We start from the raw sequence: 27,352 nt of genomic DNA on the forward strand, positions 1-27,352 counted from the left end.
TACTTCGACATGTAAACTGGAGACACTCTTATAACAACATTTGGTCTTCTTTAATAAATCGCTGTACATTACATGACAAAGGCATACAATTACTTTATGGTGATGTTAATAATGCTGATGTCTTCATATGGCTTGTCAGTCTTCGGGTTGACTTTGGCATTGGAGATCCTCTGGACTGCCTCCATGCCTTTAGTGCACCTCCCAAACACAGTGTGCTTGTTGTCAAGCCAGGGCTGCAGAAAAACAGAAGCACATAAAGAAATTTAAAAAAAAAAATCACACATATGTTGATCTTATAAGCACTTGTTGTCCATTGCTGACAGAGGTCATTATCCTTAACTAAATAAAAAGCATTTTAGTTAAATAAAAGGCAAAAAGCAAGACATTTGAAAAACACAACTAAGTTAAACAAGGGTGGTGCAGAGGTTAGCACCGTCAAATCGAGAGGGCTTGGATTCAGCATCTGGGTGGAGCCTTCTTGTATGCTGTTTGCACACTCTCTCCGGGTACTCTGGCTTCATCCCACAGTCCAAAAGTATGTATGTCTTACCTAACAGTACTGCCATCCTTGTTTACACCTTGGTTACTCTAACTCTCTCTCTTTTCTGTCTTCCTCTAATGTCCATACAACTTCAACCACTGCTTGCATCATCACCAAAACTCCTTCCATTGGATTCCACAGCTGTCCTTCAGCAGCTCCACCAACTTCTGGTAGATTTGATTACAAGATTTTGCTCCTCGCATTTAAGGAGATTCACAACCTCACTCCACAGTACCTCTCTGAGCTGCTGCCATTTGCACTCTCAGGTCTTCTTTCTATTTCAGAGTCCTTCCTTCCCATTTGAATACCATATAGAGCCTTCAACTGTTAAGCAGCTAAGAAAATGCATGGATGGATAGAACTAACCCCAAACTAACTAAATTTAAGTCTCAGTCAGATCAAATCTGTCAACACAACCTGCAAAATGAGGCTTTGGTGCACATTTATTGAGACTTAGGTGGATTTTTTGTTTCTGCATTAAACCAATGCTGAAACTATGTTATAAGTGCAAACCTTCTCAAGCATACACCAGTAACTACTCAATAACCTGCCCTGCTCTTCTGACAACTGTAGCTACATGTGGTTTGGTTCAGCCTGCAATGTCATTGTTTACTCCTATTCATGTCTGGTAACTATTTTCTCCCCATACTTTTAAATTGACTGGAAGAGATTTGCTAACTAGAGTTTTGGCACCAAAACTGCAAAGCAAGACGGGTATAAATGCTGATTACCCATTATGCGTAGTAAGCTCTGCATAGAGTCAACACAGAATCTTTATCCTGAAAAAAAATCCCCCATATAACAACAAAAAGACTCAAACTAGCAATTTATAAAAAGTAAATTGAAAACTATATATAAAAAACAAACAAACGCAAAATTAAAAAAAGAAAACAAAACTATAGTAATTCTATCTCTAACTTCACCCCCCATTTAGAATAATTTGCGTATTAAACCGTGAGTCTGGCTCATGCAGTGATGTTGTGGATTTTGAAAACTTTGGTAAATGTGACGCACCAGGTCTGTGTAGGCTTCCATTACACTCTGAGTGCCTGACAGCATTTGTGTTTACTGTTGCCATGTTACACAGAAACAGAATGAAACCCAACACTCTGCTTGGTCATTTACATGTAACGTTACAAGATTGCTGACACTGATGCTGTTCCGTGAACGACACCAGACTTTGCTGAATCCTGCATTTTCTGCTGCATTGCAAACGGTGTGTTAATATAAATTAAAATTATGACTTCATCTGTAGTTATGGTGAAAGGAAAGTGCACAGTAATTTTTAAGATTTTACATATCAAGATGTAATAAAACATTATCTAGGTGTTATGAGCACTTCGGTAAATACAACCTTTCAACATTTCAAGCAGGTTGAGGTGTGGACTTTGGGTGGTCCATGGAAACACCTTGATTCTTTTCTTTTTAGTCATTCTGTAGTAGGTTTGCCACTGTGCTTGGGATCATTTGCCTGTTGCACAACCCACTTTCACTTTAGCTGTCAGACAGATGGCTTCACATTTGACTCTAGAATAACTTTGGTTTACACAGAAGTTTCACCGTCAAGTCAATGGCTGAAAGCTGCCCAAGTCTAACCATCATCTCACCAATTACATGTTTAGGAGCTGATGTGAGCGGTTTGCGCTGCCATGCCATTTGGTTTCACCAAACCTGACACATTATGACCATAAGTCCTGAGATTTGTTAAATGAATATCAGCCAGTGTCATATTTTGTTCTTTGTCTGAGGTTGTATTGAGCTAATTTACCCAATTACCTAAATTCTTTTTATTATGACCTGATAAATAAAATCTTAGAGCCAATAAAGGGTGTACTTTATATAATCTTCTTTTTACCATAATTCTAATTAGAAGTTTGAAATGGTAATGTCACCATCTTACATGTAGCTGTCGTACATTTTCAGAAAAGTAAATTGACATCTTATTCACACAATGATAAAATACACGTCTGAAAGTAGTTTTAGTTGGGCTACTTACAGTGGGTACCACAGTGATAAAAAATTGTGAGCCATTGGTGCCGGGGCCTCCGTTTGCCATGCTAAGTGTGTATGGGCGGTCGTGTCTCAGCGTGGCGTGGAACTCGTCTTCAAACTCCCCTCCCCAGATGCTCTCTCCTCCCATGCCTGTTCCTGTGGGGTCTCCAGTCTGAATCATGAAGCCCTGTCAACGACAAAGAGACAAACACTCAGAGCCAGAATCACACAGTTGATCGCCAAGCTTCATAAAGAAAAAGGACAACGTACCTTGATCACTCTGTGGAATATGTGGCCATTGTAGTATCCATTCCTGCTGTGGACGCAGAAGTTCTCCACAGTTTTGGGGCATCTAAAACCAAAGAGAGGAAAAGTTCTGTTCCTGTCTTCTAAAGTGAAAGGAGGAGCCAAAAGCATTCACACTGAGGACTTACTCCACAGGGAAAAGCTTGATGTGGATGTCTCCCATAGTGGTGTGGATGATGGCACTGTCAGACACTCTCTTGGGGCCCTCGGCCTGCGTGGCGGCCATCACCTCTTCTTTTGAGGGCTTCTCGTTAAAGATGTCTCTGTCTGAATCGGCGCTCTTGGTATCCTCTGGTTCTCTCTTCGAAAACTTCAAAACGAGACGACAAAAAACTTATAGTAAGATAGGAAAAAATGCAGCGCTGTCACTTTGAAATGAATGCCTTTCTGTCTCACCAAGTAAAAGCGGTTCTTCTTAAAAGCACTACAGAAGATGGTTGGGTCAGGCTCTACGTTCTGTAAGGCAGGGTTGTCAGAAGCTTTCATCTCCACAGTGGGTGCCACTTGCATGGCCTTTGCAACACCTTGGAACAAACTCAGCTGAACCACACGGATGTTCTCTAGCTTCCCAAGGATCCGCACACATCTAGAAAACAAGAAACACAGGGCTCGGGAGTTATATGTCTATATAACTCTGTATGTGAAGTGGTGACGTTATCACATTTGATTTCATTAGTTTGTATACTACAATTAGAATACTCATTTACATCTCTTAAACATTATTTTATTACGAAACACAACTGTGATTCAGTCTCCACCTTCATTTGCGAGCATACCTGTTGGTTTCCACATTGATGACCTTGATGCCCAGCATGGTCCCATACAGAACAAAGTGGCCAGTCTCATCAAAGATGATGTTTGCCAGCCGGATACCATCCACCTTCTCTAGTTCTCTCTCCACAGCCATCCGCCTCCCAAACTCCATGTCAGGAAGCTGCTGTCTCATCTGCTGCAGCTCTGTGAACATCTAACACACATATAGCAGCTGTGATTGGCGTGCAAAATTCATAACGCTAGCAATTATCCAGGCTGAAAGGTGAATGGCATGTTACCGTTAATGATTCATCAAACACTCGCATTAGTTTTCCTGTTAGGAATCGGAAGATCCTGACTTTCCTATCAGAAGCGATGGTGGCCATCTTCTTCCCATCGGGGGAAAAGGCAAGGCTGGTGGGATAGGTTTTGTGTTTTGCAAATTCATACAAGTCAGTGTCAGTTTTGTATTCCCAATCCACATGTTTGGGGAACTTGAATTCATTTGGAAGGCCTGTCCAGTACTCCAGCATTCCCGCTTTGTCAGCAGACACAATGACTCGAAACTTGGGATTCAGGCGGATTTGGGAAAGCGGTGCGGAGTGCATTTTGTCAAAGACATGGAGGGGGTCGTTGCCTCCCCTACCATCATAGATGAAGATTTTCCCTGTGGACTTTTCTGAGCAGGCTACTGTGCAGATGGCATCTCCAGGATTATAGATCCACTCAGACTGGCCTGGATGAAAGCTACATATAGACAGATCACAGTAGAGAAACCAATCAAATTAAAGGAGAACTTGCACTCCAAGTCTATCAGCAGCAAAAACATTATTGTGTCTAGCCAGAAAATCTTCATTTAGACTCACCCCAACTTCAGCATATTGATCATGTCAAAATTGACCACGTCAAATACTTTCATGGCCTGATCATCACCAACGGAACAGAAAAGGGCCCCTTCCGCACTGACCGCAATGCTTTCTATCACACCTGGGCAAAAAGCAAGAACAGTGTTTATACACATCTTTTTCACTCATTAAAGACATGTTATATTATAAGATACAATGCACCGGGTCTCCATAACCTCCTCTCAGTCCAGTGCCACTCAGAATGTTAAAAAGAAGTTATCACAAATTAAGTTCATACCGAGATGACTTCGAAAGTGTTTGACAAACTCTATCCCCTCGTCCTCCTTCTTCTTCCAAAATTTGACATGGCCATCCTGGCTGGCAGTGAGGATGAAGTCTGACCTGAAACAGCACAATGTTATGGCGTTATTTCAGCTTCGGCCCACTTTTCCCATCCACATCCCATCTACTGATGGAGTTAGACAATCTTTATTTGAAGTAGAGAGAAAAAAAAAAAAAAAAATCAGGATTGCGAATATGGATGCATCGAAGTTTTTCTTTGTTTGCCTGTTTTGTTTTGGGGGTTTTGTCATTCAATTTATGCCAGGGAAACAGATAATAATACAATAATACACTTTCAGGCTAAAAGTGATAAGACCCAACAGATAAATGTTAGCCATTACTGATGATAAAATGTCATCTTACAAGCTCACAGGTCAACAGCAAACAACACAGCTTATATCAGCTGATGGAACTTCATTGTTATTACAGATACAGCACTCAGTGGCTTTTCAAACAAACAATGAACAGACACAACCAACTAATAACAAGTAATACAGCCTGCAAGGTTCCTCTATAAACAGAAGGCTGCAGGAAATTGGCATGACTTGTCACTGGAATGATAGAAAATACATCAATAATAATTATTAAAACGGCTGCCCACTCTTAAATAAAAGAATTACTAAATTCTGGTGCTTCGTTTAGATTTCCCAGGTGATGGTATCATAAACGTCACCATTTTAGGTTGACTTTTTTTTACATATTACGTTGGCACAAGCATGAATGCTAACACTGGATCAGCACAAAGAAAATCCTGGAATATGAAGTATGCTGGCAATACTAATAATTGATAGTTTGGGCATTTTAACATTGCATCGCTTTTATTAAGGTGGTTTAATAAGCTGGATGTAAGTGAGTAGTGCTGTAAAGTGGAAACGCTTCCTCACGTATAAAGGAAAGTTTCCTTGTAGCTGCTGACTTACTTTGTACAAACTAAGTGTGTGATGACGTCCCTGTGCATATAGCTCCGTTCATACATTGCAGCCGACGGGAGGTTGTCCAGATAGACACGCTCGTACTCGAGTACTGAGAGAAACAAATACACACAGAAGTTAACGGACGGCGTTTGGCGCTTTATTAGCAGTGATTAGAGAGCAGTCGCAAAAAGCTGCCAGTGTGCCGAATGAACAGCCAGAATCCCACCTTTCCTTTTCTTTGCCTTTGTGGCTTCGCTTGGCATGGGTCCAACCCACTCGGCATCTTCTTCGTCCCCATCCCCATCATGATCATCATCTACTTTGCGCTTCAGTTCCACATTCTTTTCAGTAGCCGCCATTGCCGTGATCGCCCGTGTGGTCCTTCCGTAAATACGGTACTTCCGTTCAGCGCCTAAATCTCTGATTTCTTTGTGCAGTTGTTTTTGTTTCAAGTCCAAGTTGCTAAAATTCTGCAATTATTAATTATAAACAACGTGTTATGTGTCTCACTTTTTCTCAAGAATGAATAATTATTGGGATTAATGAGATTACGCTGTAATTACACGGAACTTGTTGTTTCCAGAGGGGCTGTTGTGATAGCGCACTAGGAGCGATCCAAAAATCTGTTTCTCGGGGTGAAGTACCGAGCTTGTTTTGGATTGTTTTGTCATCAACACTCTCGGAGTTTGATTCACGTGCGAATAAAAGTTTTTTATGTATTTTATGGAAACAGAAAAAAACAAATTAAGTGACGTTCTTTGAAAAAGACGGAACAGAAAATCAATAATTAAACCGAAACCCCCTATGTTCTCGGAAGTAAACAATCAACTCATGTATCCCCAATATGGCTGTAAAGAGTGAAATGTGAAATGTATCACATTTAAAGTTACCTACTGTAACAAACTTTACTATCTGTAGTTTCGAGGAACCCAAAGTTCAGATCGTGTGAGAATATATTTTTTATTCTGCTAACAAAACACAGAAACGTAGCGGCAGGATGAGCAACATTTACATTCAAGAGCCACCAACAAATGGGAAGGTAAGCGCCAGTTTACAATTTGAACTTCAGTTTTTTCGTGCATAATGTTGCGGATTTGTAGGCACCAATAGCTAGCCACTCCTAACACTGTTTAGCTCTGAATGTATAATTTCGTGGTCTTTTCGCAGGTCCTGTTAAAGACAACAGCAGGTGATATTGACATTGAGTTGTGGTCCAAGGAGGCTCCTAAAGCATGCAGGAACTTCGTGCAGCTGTGCATGGAAGGTAAGAATTCACCAAGGAAGTGCAGAAACCACTGGAGAACAACGTCAAATTCAGTTTGCGCTAAATTAGGCCGAATTATTCCAGGCGTGCCCTTAAAATATATTGGTTTGGTAAAACTAGCCTCTTTAAGCATTAGGCCATGATGCGTGTAAGTGTCATGTTTTTATCTTATTTTGAAGATTATTGATGGACTAAAATGTGAATAAATGTTGAGTCTTAGCCATAGTTACTTATATAATTCTTGTAAGCAGAGAAATGGCTGCTATGAGTGTACATAAGACTTTTTTTAATCCCAGAAACTATATTCAGCTGAGCACTGTCTTTATTTAAATGTCCTTGTTGGCTCAGATTTCTTGAGGGAACTGTTGTTGCCTTATTGTTTTTTAGTATACAGTATGTCTTGATCTTCTAGGTTATTATGATGGTACAGTGTTCCACAGAGTGGTGCCTGATTTCATCGTTCAGGGGGGAGATCCTACTGGGACAGGGGCAGGCGGAGAGTCCATCTATGGCCGACCATTCAAGGTGAGGCTGCTTTTCTTCTCATTTTATTTTTAATTCTGAAGTGGATTTCTAATTCCTATGAGCAGGTGACACTAAAATACGATGTCTTCTAAACTTTCTTTCGCCTTTCAGGATGAGTTTCACTCTAGGTTGCGCTTCAATCGGAGGGGTTTGGTTGCCATGGCAAATGCAGGGCCACATGACAATGGCAGTCAGTTTTTTCTCACCTTGGGACGTGCAGATGAACTCAACAATAAACATACCATATTTGGCAAGGTAAATCTGTAAGAACATGATGACTTATTCTCTATCTGTATTCATGATTGAATGCTGTCTTCAATGAATATATGAATATACCAAGATGAGTGGCGTTTTCCCCAGGCAGGATGTGCTAAGAGTGATAAGAGTGTGCCTGACCATTTCTATTTTCTGCAATCCCCACTCCAGGTCACTGGAGACACCGTGTATAACATGCTCAGATTAGCAGAAGTTGAGTGTGATGGTGAGGAAAGACCTCTGAATCCTCACAAGATCAAATCTGCTGAGGTATTTTAGTTCATTCTATTTTACCTGCTCAGCAATATGTTTATCTAGCTTCTGTAATTTAAGCTTTTCTTTTTGTCTTTCCTAGGTGTTACATTCTCCATTTGATGACATCATACCTCGTGAAATAAAGAAACTCAAAAAGGAAAAGGATAAAGAAGAGACGAAGAAATCACAGTCAAAAGCCACAAAGTGAGTGCTCGGCCTTCATCTGTCTTTCTGATTGAAACAAGATCAAGACTGTACCCAGGAGCACCTGCATTTTTGTACATAAGGGAATATATTATACTTATTTCCATATCTGTATATAGATATATATTTTCTTGCACTTTACTAGAGTAGCTTTGCATGATTCACAGTATAAAATATTACTCATTTGTCTTATACTGAGTCTTATACCGAGCCTTGGTCTATGGTTCATCATTTATGTAAAAAAGGTTGAACCTTTAAGGTAACCCATTCTATATGCCAACTTTTTTAGTTACCCCAGTGTTGTTGCTCCTTTAGCTTATCACCTGCCAGAAGACTACAGAGGTCATAGACCACAAAGTTATTCTGAAGTGAAATCAAGTGTTTACAAACAGTGAAAGTGTCCACTGAGCTGCTGTTTATGCTTCTCATACACCAATCAGGCATAACACTGATAGTGGTCACACTGATTATCTCTTCATCATGGCACATGTTAGTAGGTGAGATATGTTAGGCAGAAAATTAACTTTATCTCCCCCAATTGATGTTAGAAGCAGGAAAAATATGCAGTGGTCAGTGTCATTGGTGGCCTGGCTTATAGGCTTATTGAGGCGCGAGTGATGGCTGGCCCGTGTTTCAATCCAACAGTTTAGATACTGTAGCTCAAACTGCCAAAAATGTATTGCTGTTTCTGATAGAATCACAATACACTGTACAGTTGTGTATGCATAGGCACAGACCAGTCAGCATGCCCATGCTGACCCCTGTCCACCACAGAAAGCACCAAGCAGTAGTACTGAACTACAGAGCAATGGAAGAAGGTGGCCTGGTCTGATGAATTACGTGGATGTGCATCATTTACCTGCATTACACCTACAATCAGGCCAGTTTCATTTTTCAAAAATGGTTTGAGGACAAGAAGCACAACAGTGAGTTTTAAGTGTTGACTTGGCATCCAAATTCTATTTAGAGGATCTGTTGCTAGCATCATGGTGCCAGATACCATAGCACACCTTCAGGAGTCTTGTCGAGTCAGGGACTAACACAATATTAGGCAGGTGGCCATAATGCCTGATTGGTGTATGTGCTGTTATCCCTGATCTTTGGTGTTTTGTGTACATGTTGGTGTTAAAATGTTAGAAAACAATATATTCACACAGATTGTTTAGGTCAGTATGAAACCTCTGCTTTTGGTCTCTTGGCTCCTAGGGATTTATTGTACCTGTGCTAACATCATTATTATCATTATTATTTGAACCTCTGGCCCTGGTTTATACACTATATGGACAAAAGTGTCTGGCTACTTACACGTTACACCTACAGGAGCTGATCGGCCATTGAAACCCATGCCACGAAGCCAGTAGCACGTCATAATTGTGCTGATGTGAGGCTGAGAACTCTGTAGTTTCTAGGTCAGCAGAGCATTGATGATTACATCATTGTGCCTCAGCATCTCAGTAACTTTATATGGTCTGCCACGCTGTGATTGAGTTGCTGTGGTTCCTAAAGCCTTCCTCTTTGGAATAATGCCACTTACAATTGATCATGGAATATCTTGGATGGAAGAAATTTCACAAATTAACTTGCTGATCCTAATTCAGGTCTATGCTCCGTGTCATGAAGCTTTTTAGAGCGACCATTCTGCATGGCAGACTGCATGGCTTACATACACCTGTGGCAATGTGACTTAAAACACCTGAATGCAAAGATTGGCAGGTTTGGTCCAGTATATTTGGCCTCATACTGTTAGTCTAGGTTGCAACACTTCCTGTTCTTCTCTTTGAAGAACCTGAATGATAGCCTGAACTAGAGGTAAAAAGTTTAATAGGTCCTCTTTAAACTCATTACTGTTTGCTACATGTTTAATTTATTTTTAGTGCCAATAATGTTATTGATAAAGATTTATAACAATATGTTATTTCCCTGCAATTACCCATGTTGGTGTGTTTTGCAGGAATTTCAGTCTTTTATCATTTGGAGAGGAAGCTGAAGAAGATGAGGAGATGGTGAACCAAGTCAGCCAGGTACTGGATCATAAAACCATTATATGTGGGCACCTCTGACATTTACTCTTGTGCCACTCGCACATCATAACTAGGTGTATATTAGAAATATTAAGAAATTTCAAAAAGTACATAGACATGTAAATAACGGTTGTCTGGGCATTTTTCTTTTCTTTTCTTTTCTTTTTTTAAATAGACATTCAAGGGAAAAAGCAAAAGCAGCCATGACCTTTTGAAAGATGATCCCAGACTGAGCTCTGTTCCAGCAGTTAATAAGTAATTCATTAATAGTTATAAAACTATTTTAATTTCCTTTTTAAATTTGAATTATTAAAAAGTCTGAACCTACGTTGGCTCTGCTCACAGGGGTAAGAAGAAAAAAGCATCTGCATCTGGTGATGCAGCTTTGGTAAGTCTTTTAGATTTTCCTCCATTTGCACTCAGAGGCGAAGTATCTGCATTAAGTTTTTGATGTGTTTCTCCAGTCAGGTGACGAGGCTGATGATGATGTTGAGGATGACATGGACACAGATGAGGAATATGACTCGGAGAAGAAAGAGAAGATCAGAGAGCTCATAAGTAAAAAGCTAAAGAAGGAAAAGGGTGGAGAGAAAGTGGCAGAGCCCATTGAAGAGGAGCAAGAAAAAAAGATGAGCCGCAGGTATGTTTTTTTTTCTTGGTTGTTTGTTTGTTTTTTTGCAACCCTGCTGCAAATAAATTAAACTGAACTACTAGAAAATTTTAAAACGTAGCTACTGCATAATGATCTCTCTAAAATTATGTATTTTGAAAAATTTTACCACTAAAAACTGTTGTGTGTAGTTAAAATTACATGGCTGCTAAAAACAAAAAAATAGTATTTCATAGTTTTTTCAGCAGCGTCTTATGGTCGTTGTTGAACTTGTAATGTGGTGTGACATCCTGGTGGGGGAGCTATTGGACTATGTAATATATAGATGATGCTAAACCTTACCTATTGCTGATTGTTATTATAACTTTTATTTTTTTGACAAGGAAAATATTTAGTGAGTCCAATAGACAAAATGTTACTTTTCAATGTTCATAGCTGCATATTTTTTTCTTTTTTCAATTAGGTAATTGTTAGTCTGAGATTCCTAAAGACATAGCAGTGCAACACAATGATAAACAACAATTTGAAACCCACAAATTTCATTCAGATGTGATAAATAAAAGCACCAAATTTCAGTTTATGAGAAGCAGGAAATGGTAAACCTTTAGCATCTTTACTAGAAAAATGTCGTTGTTTTAGCTCCACCTTGACCTAATCTTGAAATTTCATGACAACAAGAACAAATTCAAGAGAGATGAGAAGGATTTGTATAATATTTTAACAGCTCAGTGGCCTAGACACAGTAGAAACAATCATTAGCTCGTATTAATTAGTACCTCTCTGCAGCAGCAAATCCTCTTGAACAGTCATGCTGCAGTTTCTCTGGAGCAGTCGTGGTTGGATTGCTGGAGGACTTTGTTGTACAAATTAATGTATATTTAACAATTTAGATTTGGTGTTACTTGTTCGTGAGCTATTTTAGATTGTCATCCTTTAGTGCCACCCTTACAGCCACTTTGATGCTGACTTGCTCACCATACTGGAAAGAAGGTTTCCAGACTGAGGCACTTGAGGCACGTAGGGAGGAGTGGTTCATACCTTGGCGTCACTATTTGAAACTTTAGTCATGTTTAATTTGAGCACCCACCATTGTAACCATATATGTCACAGAAGATAAGAAAATGCATAATAGATACCCCTTTTTAAGTCATTAGTAGCAAAACATTTATCTTTAACAGGCATATATTAACTGGATTTATTTAAAATATTCCTCAGATGTATTTAAGCATTCTAATGTGATAGATTTCTAACCTGAAATAGATGGAGAACCTTAATCTTTATTAGATTTTTAGATAAAAGTGAGCCCAATTAGTTATGAAAAAAAGTTATAGGGCCAACTTGGTTATTTTTATTCATGTGTAGTGATTTATCCAGTTTCAAAAGCTGGATCCAGAGAATATTTGAAGCTTTGGCTTGAAATGAGTTAAATTACAAATACGTTATCACAATACATTTTTACAGGACCCTGTGTAGTCTTACAAAATAGTTAGTACACCCAATCATAGCTTTAGCAGCATTCACTGGAAATAATTGTTTTGTGTTTGACCCTATCAATCTTTCACATCGCTGTGGAGGAATTTTGGCCCACTCTTCTCAACATTGCTTCAGTTCATTGAGGTTTGCAAACATTCGTTTATGCACGTTTTTCTTAAGATCCAGTCACAGCATTTCAATCAGATTGAGGTCTGGACTTTGCTGGGCCATTGCAACACCTTGATTCTTTTCTCTTTTTTTTCAGCCATTCTGTTGTAGATTTGCGGCTGTGATGGGGATCACTGTCCCGTTGCATGACCCAGTTTCAGCAAAGCTTTAGCTGTCAACAGATGGCCTCGCATTTGACATTAGAGTATGTTAGTATACAGAGGAGTTTATGGTTTACTCAGTGATTGTTAGGTGCCCAAATCCTTTAGCTGCAAAACAAGTATATATTATCAGGCCTCCCCCATCCTGCTTGACAGTTGGTGTGAGGTGTTTCCGCTGATATGCTGTGCTTGTTTTTTGACAAAAATAATCTCCACTTTGACCTTGTCTGTCCGAAGAACATTGCTCCAGAAGTCTTTTTGTTGTTGTTGTTGTTGTTTTGTTTTTTTAACCACAGTCTATATAAAAGACAGGCACAGCCTCCTCTGTAGTTTATCTTCATGGTAATCTCTTTCTTGATCTTCCAGTGTCAGGAGCGACCATATTTAGACAAGAGCTTCAGTGGGCTGCCCACTAGGAGCTGTTGTGACCTGAGGGTTGTTTTGGCCAGCAGGAGTAGAAAACAGTATTCTTGAATGATGCGCAGCTCTCTTATACTCGCCTATAAGCTTTTCCACAGTGTCCATGGGAGCAGGTGTGGACCACAAACAAATAGAGGCAAACGTGCTTTCTCTCTTTCTCAAGAAGGCACACTATGTCTGCTTGCCTCTTCCTACGCATAATGTTAAATCACCTCTCAACCACCTTTCCTCTCAAAAAGGAGAGGTGGTTGTGGACCAAAAAAATATGATGGAACAAAAAACAATGCAGTTAAATACTTAAAACAATAAGTATCAGTCCTGAACCAGTTGTTATACATTAAATGTCAATAAATCTGCGTGTGAAGTTTTTTGATAGTTTGATTTGATGCTTGAATGCAAAGGTATTCATTTCAGTGTTTGAGCGAATTCAGGATCTTTTTGTGTTTCAAAAGTGTGACTCTTTGTTTGCATTTGTCTTCGAGGGTTTTTTGAGGGTGGGTCACTCTGACTGGTTAATGCTAAATGTTTGGATTTTTAATCTGGATAACTTTCATTCCACATTAACATAGTGAATACATGTCATGGAGTATGGCTATATCCTGGTAGTGGAATTGTATAATTCCATTTGTTTACAAAAGGCACCATAAATATTTCCAAACGTCCACTTTAGTGGCTTCAGTTTGCAGAGTCCTAACACAAAGCTGACAGCTGTAGGATACAGCTGTGTGTCTGTCAGAACATTTGCAGCCCTAACTAGAAGCATCAGTGAAGTTCACACACGAGATATAAAGAAGAATCATCCTCATACAGTTTTTATGAAGGGAGAGAAACTGAAGCTATGGAAAAACTGCTCCTATTTAGGGAATACTCTATGAATTTTTGTTGGAAATTTGAAGTCGGGCGATTCACAAGACAGACTAAAAAGAATGGTCTAAATCAAAGTAGCAGAGACTGAAGAATCTTCCTGCTCCTATGCTGTTAGATATAACCTGGAAGCCATACATTTTAGACATCCTGCTTTAAGAAGTATGATGGAAGTTTGAAGTTCTTATTAAGAAACTAAGACTAATATCATGCACCCTGATTTCATGAGTAGCAGTGGATGAACTTAAGAAAGTTCCTGCTCACAGCCATTTTGATTCTTTACATTTGCCGTGGAAAACTTTGAGGTCAGAATTCAGAAATTTCGGACCATAAAGTCCTAGTCAATAGTATCTGAAAAGCTCCAAACAAACCACTAGATCCTCCTTTTCCCATGATACAGCTAACTTCACATTTAAACTTTAAGCACAAGCCCAAACTTAGAATACCCAATATTGTATAACTGATAAGTGTTTTTCACTTGTTACAAAACTCTCTTCAGAGCCAAAGAGACATTAAACAACTGATTTCAAAGCCTCCTTGTGACAAGTACACTAAACTCGCAGTGGCTTTTCAAGAAAAATTGTCTACTAGAAGTCCTTATCTCCAGTTCTCCTACTTTTTCCCCAATATTATCTATTTAGTTCTCACCCAATGAAGTGGAGTCTAACCTGTTTTTTTTACATTACCTCCAGCTCTGTCAGTACACACCCACTTACTTTGATACATTCTGACAAACACATGCACGCACGCACACACACCAAAGCTCGCACATCTCAGTTGTTTCTCACTGGACCAACATCAGGACTCTGCTCTTTGAAGCAGGAAAATTGGCATTCAACACAAATTGCTTACTTAGCAGTAAACAGCACGTCTGTCCAAGCCAGCCGTATGAGCGCAATGGAGGTGAGAGTGATGGTGTGTGTGATAATATTTGGATGAAAATGACCTGTGGAGAATGGAGAGAGTTATTTAACAGTTATCTCTCCACAATATCCTCTTCACAGGTAGCTCTCAGCACACATAATCAACATACCCCTCTCTCATTAGTGCTAATAGGATAAAGATCGGGCCCCCAGTCAGATGTGTGTGTGTGTGTGTGTGTGTGTGCGTGTGTGCGTGCCCTGACTGACAGCCAGCCCAATGCAGGCAGACTGCAGTATATTAAACACAAGCGCAGATTGTTTTGCTACAAGAACTGTAACCCAACACAGTGGTTTGTCTTGGCAGGGAATCAAAGAGCAGGCTGGTAGGTACAGTGTTAGTACAGGACAAAGGGGGCATTGTTGCAGGGTGAGCTTGCTCTCCCACCGTTGCTTTGCTTTGGGCTTTCAGCTACTTTGTCCGCAAGGAAGAACACCAACTGCTATCTAGTCACCTGGGAAAAAGGAGGCAGGATGTTAACAGCAGTCACTAATCTCCATTCTGTCTGATGGCCTTCACTGCTGCATGACTTCTGCTATTTGGTCTTTCATTTAATTCCTTTGTAGTTGCTATGTGTGTGAGTGTGAGTATGTGAGAGAGAGATATACAGGTTTGTAGTGACTTACGGAGTAAATTTTACAAAGCTCCCCCTATTGCTGAGAAAACCATGAAATTAGGAGCGTGCATGAATCCAAAATAGTTTTGACTTGATGTAAAAACTGTCTTAAGTTGCTTTCCAGGAGCCAGATGATATTCCACTGCAATATTCCGTCATTGCAAAATGCTTGGACTTGTTCATATTCAGTATTCAGTTTCCAAATAATAGTTTACCTGTGAATACAACTTTAAAACTAAGGACACAATTGATCAAAACACATTCATTTCTCCCAGAGTTTGCTTCAACTTGTTGTGTAGTCGATGTTGTGGGTACCTCTCTTTAAGCCTTTACACTTACAGTTTGACACTCCCTTTATGTTACTATTGATCAAGTGCCTTTGCTCTTTCAAGTGGGCCTCTTTGTCTTGAGTGGGAGGGTGGGGGGTGCTTTATAAAAGACACTACAGAATGAAGTCCCAAAAGCAGTGTATGTGGTAGTCGCCACTTTTGTTAAACCCGACGGGGCATGACTGGGGAAGCAAAACGCTTCCATATGGCTGTGGGACACAGGGTGAGCTGCTTCTGCCAGCATGGCCTGGCTCCCTCTGCTGTTTCTGGTAATGGCTTTTTAGTTACAGCAGACTGAAGATAATGACAGAACAGCACATCCTGTTATTTATTCCACTTGTTATCACTTATGTGTATTTGGTGACCTAATAATACAGATGGAATGACTTTTTTTTTTTTAATTCAGTGTGTCTTCCAGATTTTCATTTTCATGTCATCTGTAGAATATTCTAATTAAAATTACATTTGGTAGGGACTTGTGTGTATTTTTAGTGTAGGTGTATACACATGATACATAGAAATGTATTTAGGTGTGAATAAATGTAGGAAAATAAAGCATCCAGTATCTGATTTACAGTGACTTTTCAATATTGATTATGATGTAGATTTTCTTCTTTAGAGTGTAAGAATACTGGATTTTGGGGCCCAATGCCAGCAGCAGTTTTAGGGTAGTAAAAAATGTATTCATCAGCACATTGACTGTTTTTGTTTAATATATATACTCTGCTTTTCCCATATGTTTATGAAAAGCTATGCGGGTCATTGTTCATTAACTTTAGCTTGACTTTGCATTACTGTCTGCTCCTCTGTGATGCAACTCTCCTACATGTGCTGCAGACAATACTAAGTGTGTTTTAAACAAAGAAGTTGAAGCCATTCTGTAGGACATTCTGTTTAATGACACTATTTCTGAAGCTAACCAAGCATCTTTTTTGAGTGTTGTACTATATTACAAAAAGAAAGTTTTACAGCCAGTATAAGAGTATGCCAATATCAGTATATTATATTGGCTGTAAATTAATGTTTAATGTTCCTTTCAAACATTCCCAGCCCAAAGAAATTTTAACATCATAAAAGAAAACCAGGAGATATTCTCATCTGAGGACATGGAACCAGTGAATTTGTATATAATATATAATTTCAAGTTATCATAGTGTCAAACTCCTCGAGAGAAAAGAAAAATCTATGTTCCCTCTGGCACTCTGCCACGTGCTCTAATCAAAAGCTGTGTGTGTTTTAATCTTGTGAATGTCTTCTTAATTCGTTGAGTTGTTTAGTCTATAAAATGTTACCACAATTTTCCAAAACCTGAGAGTAAATGTTTGTGGGAGAGTCAGTTTACGTTAATATAAAACAGAGGAAAACCAAATCTTCATGTTGGAGAAGGTTTTAGTTAAAAAACGACTATAAAGATTAATCATTTTTCAAACGAGTTGCTGACTCGCTTTCCGTTGATTGACTAACTAATGAATTGACCGGCCCCTGTAGTTCTATTCTTCATCTGTTGGTCTTCTGCCACGTTGGGTCTGTTTCTCTTTCCACATTTCAAACATCTTTTCAGTATTTAAAACACCTTAAGAAAGCATTCCCTTAGCCTTGTGGACAGTTTACCTTAAATGAGACATCAGACACTAATTATCCCAACCAAGCTGCAGACAGTATGTCACTGTGTATTAATTGGCTGCACTTGTCTCTTGTCATTGGTCATAACCCAGTGCATTCTCAGGGAAAGGTTGCAGAGATCATGAAAGCATTCAGCGCTGCATTTGTACAGAAACCTGCTTGAGATAATCCAGTTCTTGGCAGCAGAGTTGTGTATGTTTTGGAACTGCCAGGTTTACACATCTCTGGACCACTGTAGCATGTCTGCACCATATGGGGCACTTGCTTGCTGGAAACAGTTCCATACAGCAATGCATATCTAAGATGTGTGAAGTTTTGAGGGGTTTTTTTGTTTCTTTGTTTTATATAATTCAAAGTGAATAAAAAGCAAAAGTGAGGCTTGGACTGTAATCAACATCATCATCTGATACTGTGCACATTTATGTCTTATTCTCTCATAAAGGCAAAATATTTAAGTGAAGTAGAAAATGTGAAACTAAGTATAATTCATACAGTTAATACTCTATGACATTAATGAGTTACTTCCAGCATAACTGATTAGATGAAGGCTAAAGCATCGTTTCAGAAATTAGGCAGGTGAAGCGCTCTAAAAAGGAACCTTGGTCCACTGCATTGACCTAGATCACTTTGCAAAGTCCTGCAAATTCCTGTGTTGAGGTTAGATTCTTCAACTCCAGCTCACAGTTCTCCTTGGCTTTTGACCAAGCCATGGAGTGCCCCCCGAGGGGAGTTCACCCAGCCACCTTGTTATTCTAGCACATTCATCCACATCACTTGCTCAGTCATTAGACTGGATTTAATCCAACGTAGCAAAGAGAAGCTGCTGCTGCCACCCTTGTGGTGTACTTACTCTAAACAACTCTGAGGTGTTAAGTTTTACTTTTAGACATACTTTTGACCCATCTTAATCACGTTGTGGCCACATTTTAAGTGAAAACTGTTTGATTTCTGTCAGTATTTACATTTCGTGAAAGCCATTTGAAGGCAAGATGAGAATACAAAGAAATCCAAAAAAGGACAGCACAGCGTGCTTGTCTATTTTGGAAAAACTATTGAATTTTTGATGAACCATACAGTCATCACTTTACTATTTTTAAGGTTGTCAAATTCCTGTGTCAGCCTCAGACTCCTGCCAGACACTGGAGTATTAAATGCAAGGTTCGGAATCATGAGTACTTGGTCTACTGCCAATCACTTCATATGCTTTCTTTATGAAAAGTTAATCATCCACAGCTCTCTGGTTTTCACATTTCTTGAATTTTCAGAAGGAGTGACAGTAGCTGGCAGCCCCAAAGTACACTCAGACCGCAGGGGCTAGTAGGGAGTCACAAAAAAGATTGATAATATATCTAGTCCTGCCAGTTTTGGTCTGTTTATCTGGCAACAAATGACAACAGATGAGTACCTCTCCGATTGGCCTTGTTTTTTAAAATGATTGTTAAATTTGTCTCTCCTGCTGGCAAATAGATTGCCTTATTGAGTAAAGGGATGGGTAGACTTGCAGAAATGGGACAAGAAGGAGCTACCCTGTGCTTTGTCTCTCCTTTATTCTCTTCTTCAGTTATTCTTACCTTGCACTGAATGAAGTGTTATTAAAGTGTTATTTTCTTTTGGGGTTTTTTCCTTGTTTTTTGCTGAACCTGAGTTATAAATGTCCATCTTAACATTGATACTGCTGGCTGCCTAAAAAAAATCTGTGACTAAAACATGCATTTACATACATTAGACAAAACATTGTGATTCGGACTGGGCAACAAGTGTAGAAACAGAGTAGTTTGTTGTGTTATGATGTGAGGGTCTTGGGAGGAATTTGCTGAGCCCCGAGGTGTGTCCTAACAGGTGTTGGTGGGGCTTTTCCTGTCCTTTCTGCCCTTTTTTCTTTATTGGCACCATGGTTATGGGGCTGATTGTTCAGCTGTTGCCTTGGATTCATCTCCTGTTTTCCTAATGGCAACATGTCAAGGCAGGCCAAAAATGATCACGTAGTCCAGTGTGTTCTTTACTCAAAAATAGGCTTGCAAAATCCTTCCTATTAATGCCCATTAATGCCAGAGAAGTGTCAGGGATGATGTTCCTATAAAACCCACAAGAGATACTAGATTAAAGGGCTTTTGGAAATCCCAACTGTATGATCATCAGTACTGCCAAAACTACAGAATCTCCTCACTATTAAATGAATGGGGAGCTTCTGTATAAGGATAATATAATATAGTGTACTGCACAGCCTTTGCCAACAAGTCTTTACTATTAGAATGGTCACCTGAGCTCAGTGAGCTGTGAAAGATGGCTACTGCCACTAGTAAAATAACAACAACAATAATAATTACGATAACTAGTAAAAAGCAACATGCCTGCAGCCTATGTGACTTTTTGGAGGCAGGTAAATTTGTGTTGACTATGTGCACTCAAAAAAAAGTATTAAATAAATCATAGAAAGGATTTCCACGTGATTAAATTGCTTTATTTTAGCATTATGCATTTCTATCATTCCAACTTAAGTTGGTCCAACTGAAGTACATTAACTTGGACCATAATTTATTAATGATGAATCAACTTATTTAATGCAGTTGAGTCCAACTTAGTTTAACCCATGCAAATTACATTAGTCCAACAAAAGTAGTTGCTGCTAATAGAAAGCCATTTATTAATGCTGAAATCCTTTCCATGATTAAGTTCATTTAAAGAGTTATTTTTTGAAATGTTAAAAAAAATTAGAGTCTGGATAACATAAAACTTGCCGGTCTATCGCAGGGCTAACACAGAGAACAATTTGAAGTCACATTGACACTTATGGGTAATTTAGAATTACCATTTAACTTAACCCCACTAACTGCATGTCTTTGGACTGTGGGAGGAAGTCAGAGTATCCGGAGAGAACCCATGCAAGCCATGCAGGCCAGATGGTTGATTTGAACTCAGGACCTTCTTCTTGTGAGGCAACAGTGCTAAGCAGCGCACCACCGAGCTGTCAATGATTATTTACAACAAGTACACAATAACAAGGAAAGATATAGATTTTTTTTATATATATTATTTTTTGTCGATATACAATAATGATAGCATACACGGGGTGTGTGTAGGCTTTTCTGCCTCTTATAACCTCAGTGATTTTCTTTTGGTTTGAAATCTCATGTGATCTTGTGGTATCGTGTCCAGGCAACTAACCACTCCTGCAAGACTGTATCATGTCATTTCAACAAGATCTTATATGATTCACCATATAAACATAAAATTATTTTGATCAAATTTATTGCCATCAACGTTAATCTCGCTAAAATGATGTTAACGCCATAACTGCATTAACGCGGCAAGCTAACCGCGGTAACGTGTTGACGCAGTGCAGCCCCACGCACGGGGCGATCCGCGGTAACTTGTTAACGGAGATTTGCCGCGTTAATGCAGTTATGGCGTTAACGTCATTTTAGCAAGATTAACGCTGACAGCACTAATTAAATTACAATTTAGACTGTTCTAAATGTAAGAACCACCCAAATTCACTTTTTTGAGTGTTTGGCTAAAGAGGCTAAAACCTCAATCTTCAGCTGGTCAACCCTGTGATGTTTCAGTGTCCACAGCAGTATATATTCCTAGCAGCTAATTTCAATTAAAAGGTCTAATATTTTTTAACTTGATAAACATTAGCAATCCTAGCACCAGTATCCTTCAATCCTTGCATGCCTTTACTGAATATGGTTAGACAGTACCGGTGAAATAGTCAATACACGGAACAAAAGTCTTAGTCCCTGGCTACATTCGATACCAATATTATTCCCAAGTATTAGCCATTGTACCCAAATCGTATCAGATGATAGCAGACAAGTTTTGAAATTGTTACCAAGAAGTACAAAAAATTGCTAGAACATTGCATAAATGGGAAGCATGTTTTTGAAACTTGACCCGTACTACTAGTAAGGCTGTTAAACCCTCTTTTGTTGTGTGTGTGACTTTTTTAAAACATCTTAATGAAAGTGCAATATTAAATTATTGGAGCTCAGCTTGCATTTGCACAATCTTTGTTAAATCTGACAGTTGGTATTAAAAAGGTTTGTTGCTGCCTTCATCACCTTAAAAAACGAAATAGTTAACTGGCCACCTACTGCAGTAATTCTGCAGTAACGTGGATGGAGAGTTTTCTGCTATCATTTTAATCAAAGAGTACCACCAGAGAGACAAAAACCCATTCATCATGTGGGAGTGTGAATAGCAGCTGGAGTCTTCAAATTATTACGTTCTTTGCCCACCTATGGGTTTTCACATCTGTGTCACATTACAATGCTTTATGTAAAATATGTCTTAGAAAAGAGGTTTGTTGTTATTGATTCTTCTGTAGACTGAGCTGAGCAAGCAACTTCCTCGCATAGGCAGATTCTGCCAACCAGTTTCTACCCTTGGCAACTTAGTTTGGATTCAGCTGAAGCAATTTTTTTTTCTTCAGGAAAACAGAGGACTAACAACTGTATGTCTGACTGATTCCTTATGTGTATCCTCAGAAGAACCAGGAAAGCTAACAAGGAAGAGACATGACATCAAGTCAGACACAGCTGTTAATATTTGCTGAGCCACTTACAGTTAAAATATCACTCAGTTTGATGCCTCAGTACTTTGCCACAGACAATGTCAGAGAATTAAACAAATATAGCACTAGCTACAAACACAAGAATCAAAGTTCCACATAAAAGGAAAGAGAAAGGATAGAAATGAATGTCTGTCCAGAAAAGCAGATGTAGGAAACAAAAGCAGCCATTGTTTGGTCTGGAGATGCCTCAGATGTTTCTAGGCCAGGGGCCCAGACTGTGCAGCTTACCTGTGCTTTGTGGCTCTGCAAGTGAATGGGATGAAAACAGAGCTGTCAGGCAGTACAAAAATATTATCATTTCTTAACATAACATATCTGCTCTGTAACTGGCAGAAGTCTCAGTCATATGATGGGGAACAATAATCAGCATTTCTGGCCTCGTATGAGCTGGGCTTTAGGCCGCCTGCCAAAAAGGACACCACCTTGGAGTTAAGGAAGTGAGGATGTGCCTTGGCCTGCCTCTGTCATCCAGTTAAAGGTTTTACAAGGGTGGCTAGCCAGGAGAGGAGTGCCTGGGATAGTTATTGCAGTGCCACTTGAGCAGAGGAAGTATAAAGTTTTTTATTACTTCTGCCACTCAGAGCATTGTGTATTTTATGTATCGAAAAACATTCATATTTAACTTCATACAACTTGTGTAGTGCTCTGATTTATATGCAAATTAAATATGTGCATGTTCTGCATGTTGTACAAATATGAACATGATACTGACGTCATTAACAAATTTTGTTGAAGTCAAATTTAGCTTTAGATTGCCAAAAAAAAAAAAGTACTGTAACTCAGTTTTAAAAACCAACCCCAGAGATTCATCACTTTCCATTTATATCGCAAAAGGGATGAGTTTATGGTCTGAAACACAGCTTTGGTTCTTGAGCAGCTCAGGTTGAGCGGTTTGGAGACAAAGTTAGAGAGTGAGACATTTAGAACATGTGTCAAGGAGAGAGGCTGAATATATTACACACATAGGATGTTGAAGATGGAGCTGCCGGGCAGGAAGAAATGAGAGGGACCTGAAGGAAGTTCATGGATGTAGTGAAGGGCATGCAGCTGGTTGGTGTGACAGAGGAGGATGCAAGTGATAGGGTGAGATGCAAGCAGATCTCTAAAGGAAGCAGTCGAAAAAAGAGGAAGATGATTTTGGCTTTAGACTGACTGGCTTTGGCATGGTTCTTGTTAGTTATTACCTGTGACTTGACTTGGAAAGTGTCTAAATCAACCTGGGATTTAATTTTTGAGTTCTTGATCTTCACTTGAGACCAAGTTCAAATTCCAGACTCGCCTCTCTCCACTTTGGTCTTGACCACAATAAAAAGATGGGTAATACCCACTGTGACATCATCCACTGGTTAGTGAAGTCCCGTTTGAAGTGTCAAATTGAGTGATTTGGCTGTCACCATTTGGATGTTTTGAAACGCGATCAGGTGAGCGAAGAACTGATTTGACTGAGAAATCGGGGGACACTGGTCGTTTGCAGGCTAGCGTCTTGTTTGACTCTAAATGGGAACTATAGTTTAAAAAGTGAACATCATGTTGTATTCAGTAAGACTTCAAACAAGCAACTAAGGGCACAAACTCTCGAGGAAAGTGTTTTCTGTTTACTGAATCAACACCAGCTTTTCCATGTGCCTTCTTTATTCTGTGTTTCGTATATGTGCCCACCATAATGACAAGTAGCAACTTGTTTGTTTATAAAGACGTTTAATATTCTTAAAACGTAAAAAAATGTATGCCTTGTGTTTGTTTTGCGATGAAGCCAGTGGAGCCAAATGTCTGTTCAAACTATTCTCTTCTCGTTTGTAATGGATGACTTTTTTCTTTGGGCCTGCCGCTCTGGGATTCTTCTTGTCTGTTAACAAGTGTATTCCTTTTATAACAGATGTATACGTTGAGTTTATGATCTCAAAACTGTATTTCTCCATTTACAGTGATGAATTACGGAAAGAGGCGCGACAGTTGAAGAAAGAACTGCAGGCCATAAAGCAAAGAAGAGAAGAAAGTTCAAAACCTGCAAAAGATGAAGTCAAGGAGGGTATGTGTGCAAATGTTTAATCCCCTACATGCACTCTTAAGTGTCCTGGTGTAACCCATTATATTTTACATTTATTGGTGGCAGATGATATAGTGGGTGTATATTATATGTATATAATATATATTTATAGGTTTAGGGTTTTTTTTAATGATCTTTAAAAGTAGATCTAAGTGTGAAGTAAGTCTCTAGGAGGGTGGTCTGTGCTACATTCTCTGCTAATGGACACTGAGACAGGCAACCCTCTGATTTTGTCAATTAGTTGCAGACGTCTATTTCCCCCCCACCACCTAAACGGCCTGCATTTTTGTGTTGAAGCTTTCTGAAAATTGCATGGGTAAAAATTGTTGAGTGGCCGCCATGGTTGCACATCAAACCCAATGTGTTTGTTAGTTTGCAGCTTTGGCCCAACTAAATTCTGTACAAATCTGCCCCCAAATCTCCTCTGGTCTTCACCACACTCCAGTCTGTCATAATGCCGTCAATCACTGGATTTTTGCTGACGCTGAAACGCATTTTTGAGAATTACAAAAACCACTCAGACACAGAGGTTAGCCTGAGGTTGTGTGTGTTGTTGTGCCACAAAACAAAGTGGTTTACAGGGGGTGTCTGCAGGGAGCAGCCTAAGTGTGGGATTACCACCAGCCAAAATTTACAAAAGTCCACGAAGAGCTCTTGTTGCTCAAACATTGTTTTTGTCTCCACAAACACTGATGGAGTCATGCTTTTAAGTAGACACACAGACCCTAATGTTTATTTGCTGCCAATTGGCGGCAAGATTTTAGATTAAAGAGGACAAGATGCAGTCACTATGTTGTACTCCAATACTATCATTAACTACAATTATTTTGCTCTCTCTAAATTTGTGTTGCTCTCAATTTTATCTCTATTCTAACACTCAAGAAGACGTAGTCTCTAAAAAAAATCCACTTATTAATTCAGGTGTTGAGACAGTAGCAGCCTTGCATTGTTCTACCTAATGGCGAGTAGCCTAAGCTCCTCTATTATCTTACAAGGTATTTAAATTCAGCCAGGGGCCTTTGTTTTGTTCTTTCCTGTCAGCTTAGCCAGAGGCAGGGGTTTCTTTTAAAGAGTTCCTCGTTACATTTTTGTGTTGGAAACAAAAGTTAATTCCATTAAATGGAATGGATAGATGTCACGGGCCAATGGCCGCTGCAGGGGAGACGGATGTCTGCTTAAATGCAGTAAATCTTGTAACTCCACTCAGCCACAGACGAGCACTGTGGTGAGGTTTTTGTTTTATCTCATCTCACTGGAGAAGCTGTGCAGCAATAAGGGCTACGCACGCACACACACACAGAGACAATGCCATCCCTTTAAGCTAAAATTTTTCTCCTGATTCTGCTTTGACCACTTTGTGAAGGTCAGCGTCTGGTGCCATTCGCTCACATGTCTCTTTAATTGGTCAGTGCTGACTCAGTGAACACATGATGCTTGTTTGAATTATTTTGCATCTGTAACAAATCATCGGGGGGGTTGTCATATAATCCACTAGATATGTTCTTGGTAAATTATGTCATCTGAGATATGGCAAAACAGGAAAGTCATGATGGCATCTCCAAATTCCCATTTTCCACAGCTGACAGTGGAAAGTCCTAGAGATGATCAGTTTACTATCACTTACAAGGCAGTTAAGATTATCAAAGATTATTCTACTGCAAGTAATTGAATACTTGAAATAACATAAAATAAATGTAAAAAAAAAACAAAAAATAATAATAATAATAGTAATTTATTGTGCCTGCACTAAAATATTCTTAAATGCATATTCTTCAGCCTGTAATATACCATCAGTGTGTATATGATTCTTGATCTGCATGCCTGCCTGATGTCATTCTGTGTCCATTCCTTATCCTCACTCACCGCTGTGCCTGGCATTAAACTTGATTGGCCTGAAATGCAAACCGTCTCTTCAGAATTCACCTTTAACACACAGTTTAGTTCATCACAATCATCACTTCAGTTTTCTCTTCAGCTTTCACAGAAATTATAGCATGTTCCTGCAGTCTGGATTTCTCTTTCTTGGCATGACCACTGGGTACCAGAGCCAAAAATAAGAGAGGCATTCTGAAACTACTGTCCATTCAAAACCCTCTAAAATGATGTGGCAGCATACTTTATCCCACTTAGATATTATACAGGTCTGCGTGTGTATTCCTGGCGTTGTATTACACTGGTGCCTTGTCAGTCATGTTGTTCATTTTTAGGACATGTATCAATTGAATGCTATATGAAATGCCAAATACTGTGATTGGAATTATTATTTTAACTGCTCAGCAGATCAACTGGGAGTCTTAGACCAGCTTGATTGTTTTTACAAAACACATCTTTGGTATTTTCATCCACTTTAAACCCCCAAAAGCACTGCTCAGATAAAATAAGATAACTTATTGCCTTGTTTTTTTTCAGTCAGATATTTTCCTAATTTGATAGCATGCGATCAAATTATGTCATCTCAATGACACCCAGGAAGCAAGTACAAGTACAACATGGTGACCAGAGGACACAGAAAACTGATAACATTCAGTGACAACGGGCAACATAACCACTAGAAACATTATGTTGCCACTTAAAAATTTCTCTGCTTTGAGGCAAGCAATTGAACCTACTGCCAATTACAGGGTTACCTAGGCAACTCGAGACAAAAATGTTCGCTAGCAACCAGCAGGTACAGAGCAATGCAAGTCAGGGAATTGAATCTGAATTGCCAACGACTCTGAAACCTGCCAGTAGGGGACATATGATAGAGTAGTATAAATTAGAGGCTTAACTAGGCAACAGGAGCCTGGGATGTCCACTAGTTACCAATCATCAGCTACAAAGTGATGCAAGTAAATCACAAGCACATCACTTTTTGCATGGATGCTCCATGATGGAGTCCCTTTAGTTTTCGTAATGTCTTGCTTATTTTGTTTATGAATTACAAAAGGCAGTATATCACTGAATTGTGGTTACTTTAGGAAGGCATGTGTCATGCATCTATACAACAGCAACACAAAGCCATCTAAAAATTCATTTCAGAGAGGTTGTTTTGTGTTTCTTTTTAAACAATCAGCAGAGCAGCTTTTAAGTTTACACAGTTTACTCAGTTTAACTACCTTTATTTATTACTTTTTATTGTGCCACTTTGACTTTGTTAAAAACTCCTGATTGTTTAACAGAGAATGGGGAAAACTTGATCCTGTGAAAGGGGCGTTTGTCGTCCACAACACACCTCGGTTGCTATAACAGCAGCTTGATTTGTAGCTCTCTAGATCCCAGGTGACAGGAAAGGGGAGGAATATAATTTAAAATGTCATCAAACTCAGGGATAGTCAGTGACAACAG

The 27,352-nt window shown here is 39.3% G+C and overlaps 2 protein-coding genes across 2 annotated transcripts in view; one reads left to right on the forward strand and one right to left on the reverse strand.

The window, feature by feature from the left end:
* Positions 1 to 28: 28 nt before the first annotated feature.
* Positions 29 to 6,079, reverse strand: ppwd1 (peptidylprolyl isomerase domain and WD repeat containing 1). The gene is made up of 11 exons (XM_084935856.1): positions 5,920 to 6,079; positions 5,700 to 5,802; positions 4,736 to 4,839; positions 4,459 to 4,579; positions 3,892 to 4,339; positions 3,616 to 3,806; positions 3,236 to 3,425; positions 2,968 to 3,149; positions 2,804 to 2,885; positions 2,538 to 2,720; positions 29 to 233 (listed from the first exon to the last, which is right to left on the reverse strand). The coding sequence occupies exons 1-11, from the start codon at positions 6,050 to 6,052 to the stop codon at positions 90 to 92; spliced, it is 1,881 nt and encodes a 626-aa protein (XP_084791982.1). The 5' UTR covers positions 6,053 to 6,079; the 3' UTR covers positions 29 to 89.
* A 442-nt stretch (positions 6,080 to 6,521) lies between these two features.
* The window catches only part of cwc27 (CWC27 spliceosome associated cyclophilin), a 31,093-nt gene continuing 10,262 nt past the window's right edge, over positions 6,522 to 27,352 (forward strand). The window contains exons 1-11 of the mRNA XM_084935858.1: positions 6,522 to 6,732; positions 6,861 to 6,957; positions 7,370 to 7,482; positions 7,594 to 7,737; positions 7,909 to 8,007; positions 8,093 to 8,196; positions 10,148 to 10,217; positions 10,393 to 10,472; positions 10,563 to 10,605; positions 10,682 to 10,857; positions 23,904 to 24,007. Coding sequence (XP_084791984.1) covers positions 6,691 to 6,732; positions 6,861 to 6,957; positions 7,370 to 7,482; positions 7,594 to 7,737; positions 7,909 to 8,007; positions 8,093 to 8,196; positions 10,148 to 10,217; positions 10,393 to 10,472; positions 10,563 to 10,605; positions 10,682 to 10,857; positions 23,904 to 24,007 — 1,072 coding nt within the window. The 5' untranslated portion in view covers positions 6,522 to 6,690. The remainder of the gene's footprint in view (positions 6,733 to 6,860; positions 6,958 to 7,369; positions 7,483 to 7,593; positions 7,738 to 7,908; positions 8,008 to 8,092; positions 8,197 to 10,147; positions 10,218 to 10,392; positions 10,473 to 10,562; positions 10,606 to 10,681; positions 10,858 to 23,903; positions 24,008 to 27,352) is intronic.

The sequence above is a fragment of the Perissodus microlepis genome, chromosome 7 (genome assembly GCF_051167445.1).
Source record: "Perissodus microlepis isolate ML-2025 ecotype Zambia chromosome 7, ASM5116744v1, whole genome shotgun sequence".
Lineage (NCBI taxonomy): Eukaryota > Metazoa > Chordata > Actinopteri > Cichliformes > Cichlidae > Perissodus > Perissodus microlepis.

Excerpts from the sequence above, each read along its gene's own strand:
- ppwd1 (XM_084935856.1), bottom strand. The coding sequence starts at position 6,052 with ATGGCGGCTACTGAAAAGAATGTGGAACTGAAGCGCAAAGTAGATGAT. Across the intron at positions 5,803-5,919 it reads AAAGGCAAAGAAAAGGAAAG|TACTCGAGTACGAGCGTGTC; the intron begins GTGGGATTCTGG and ends TGTTTCTCTCAG. Across the intron at positions 3,150-3,235 it reads AGAAGAACCGCTTTTACTTG|TTTTCGAAGAGAGAACCAGA; the intron begins GTGAGACAGAAA and ends CTCGTTTTGAAG.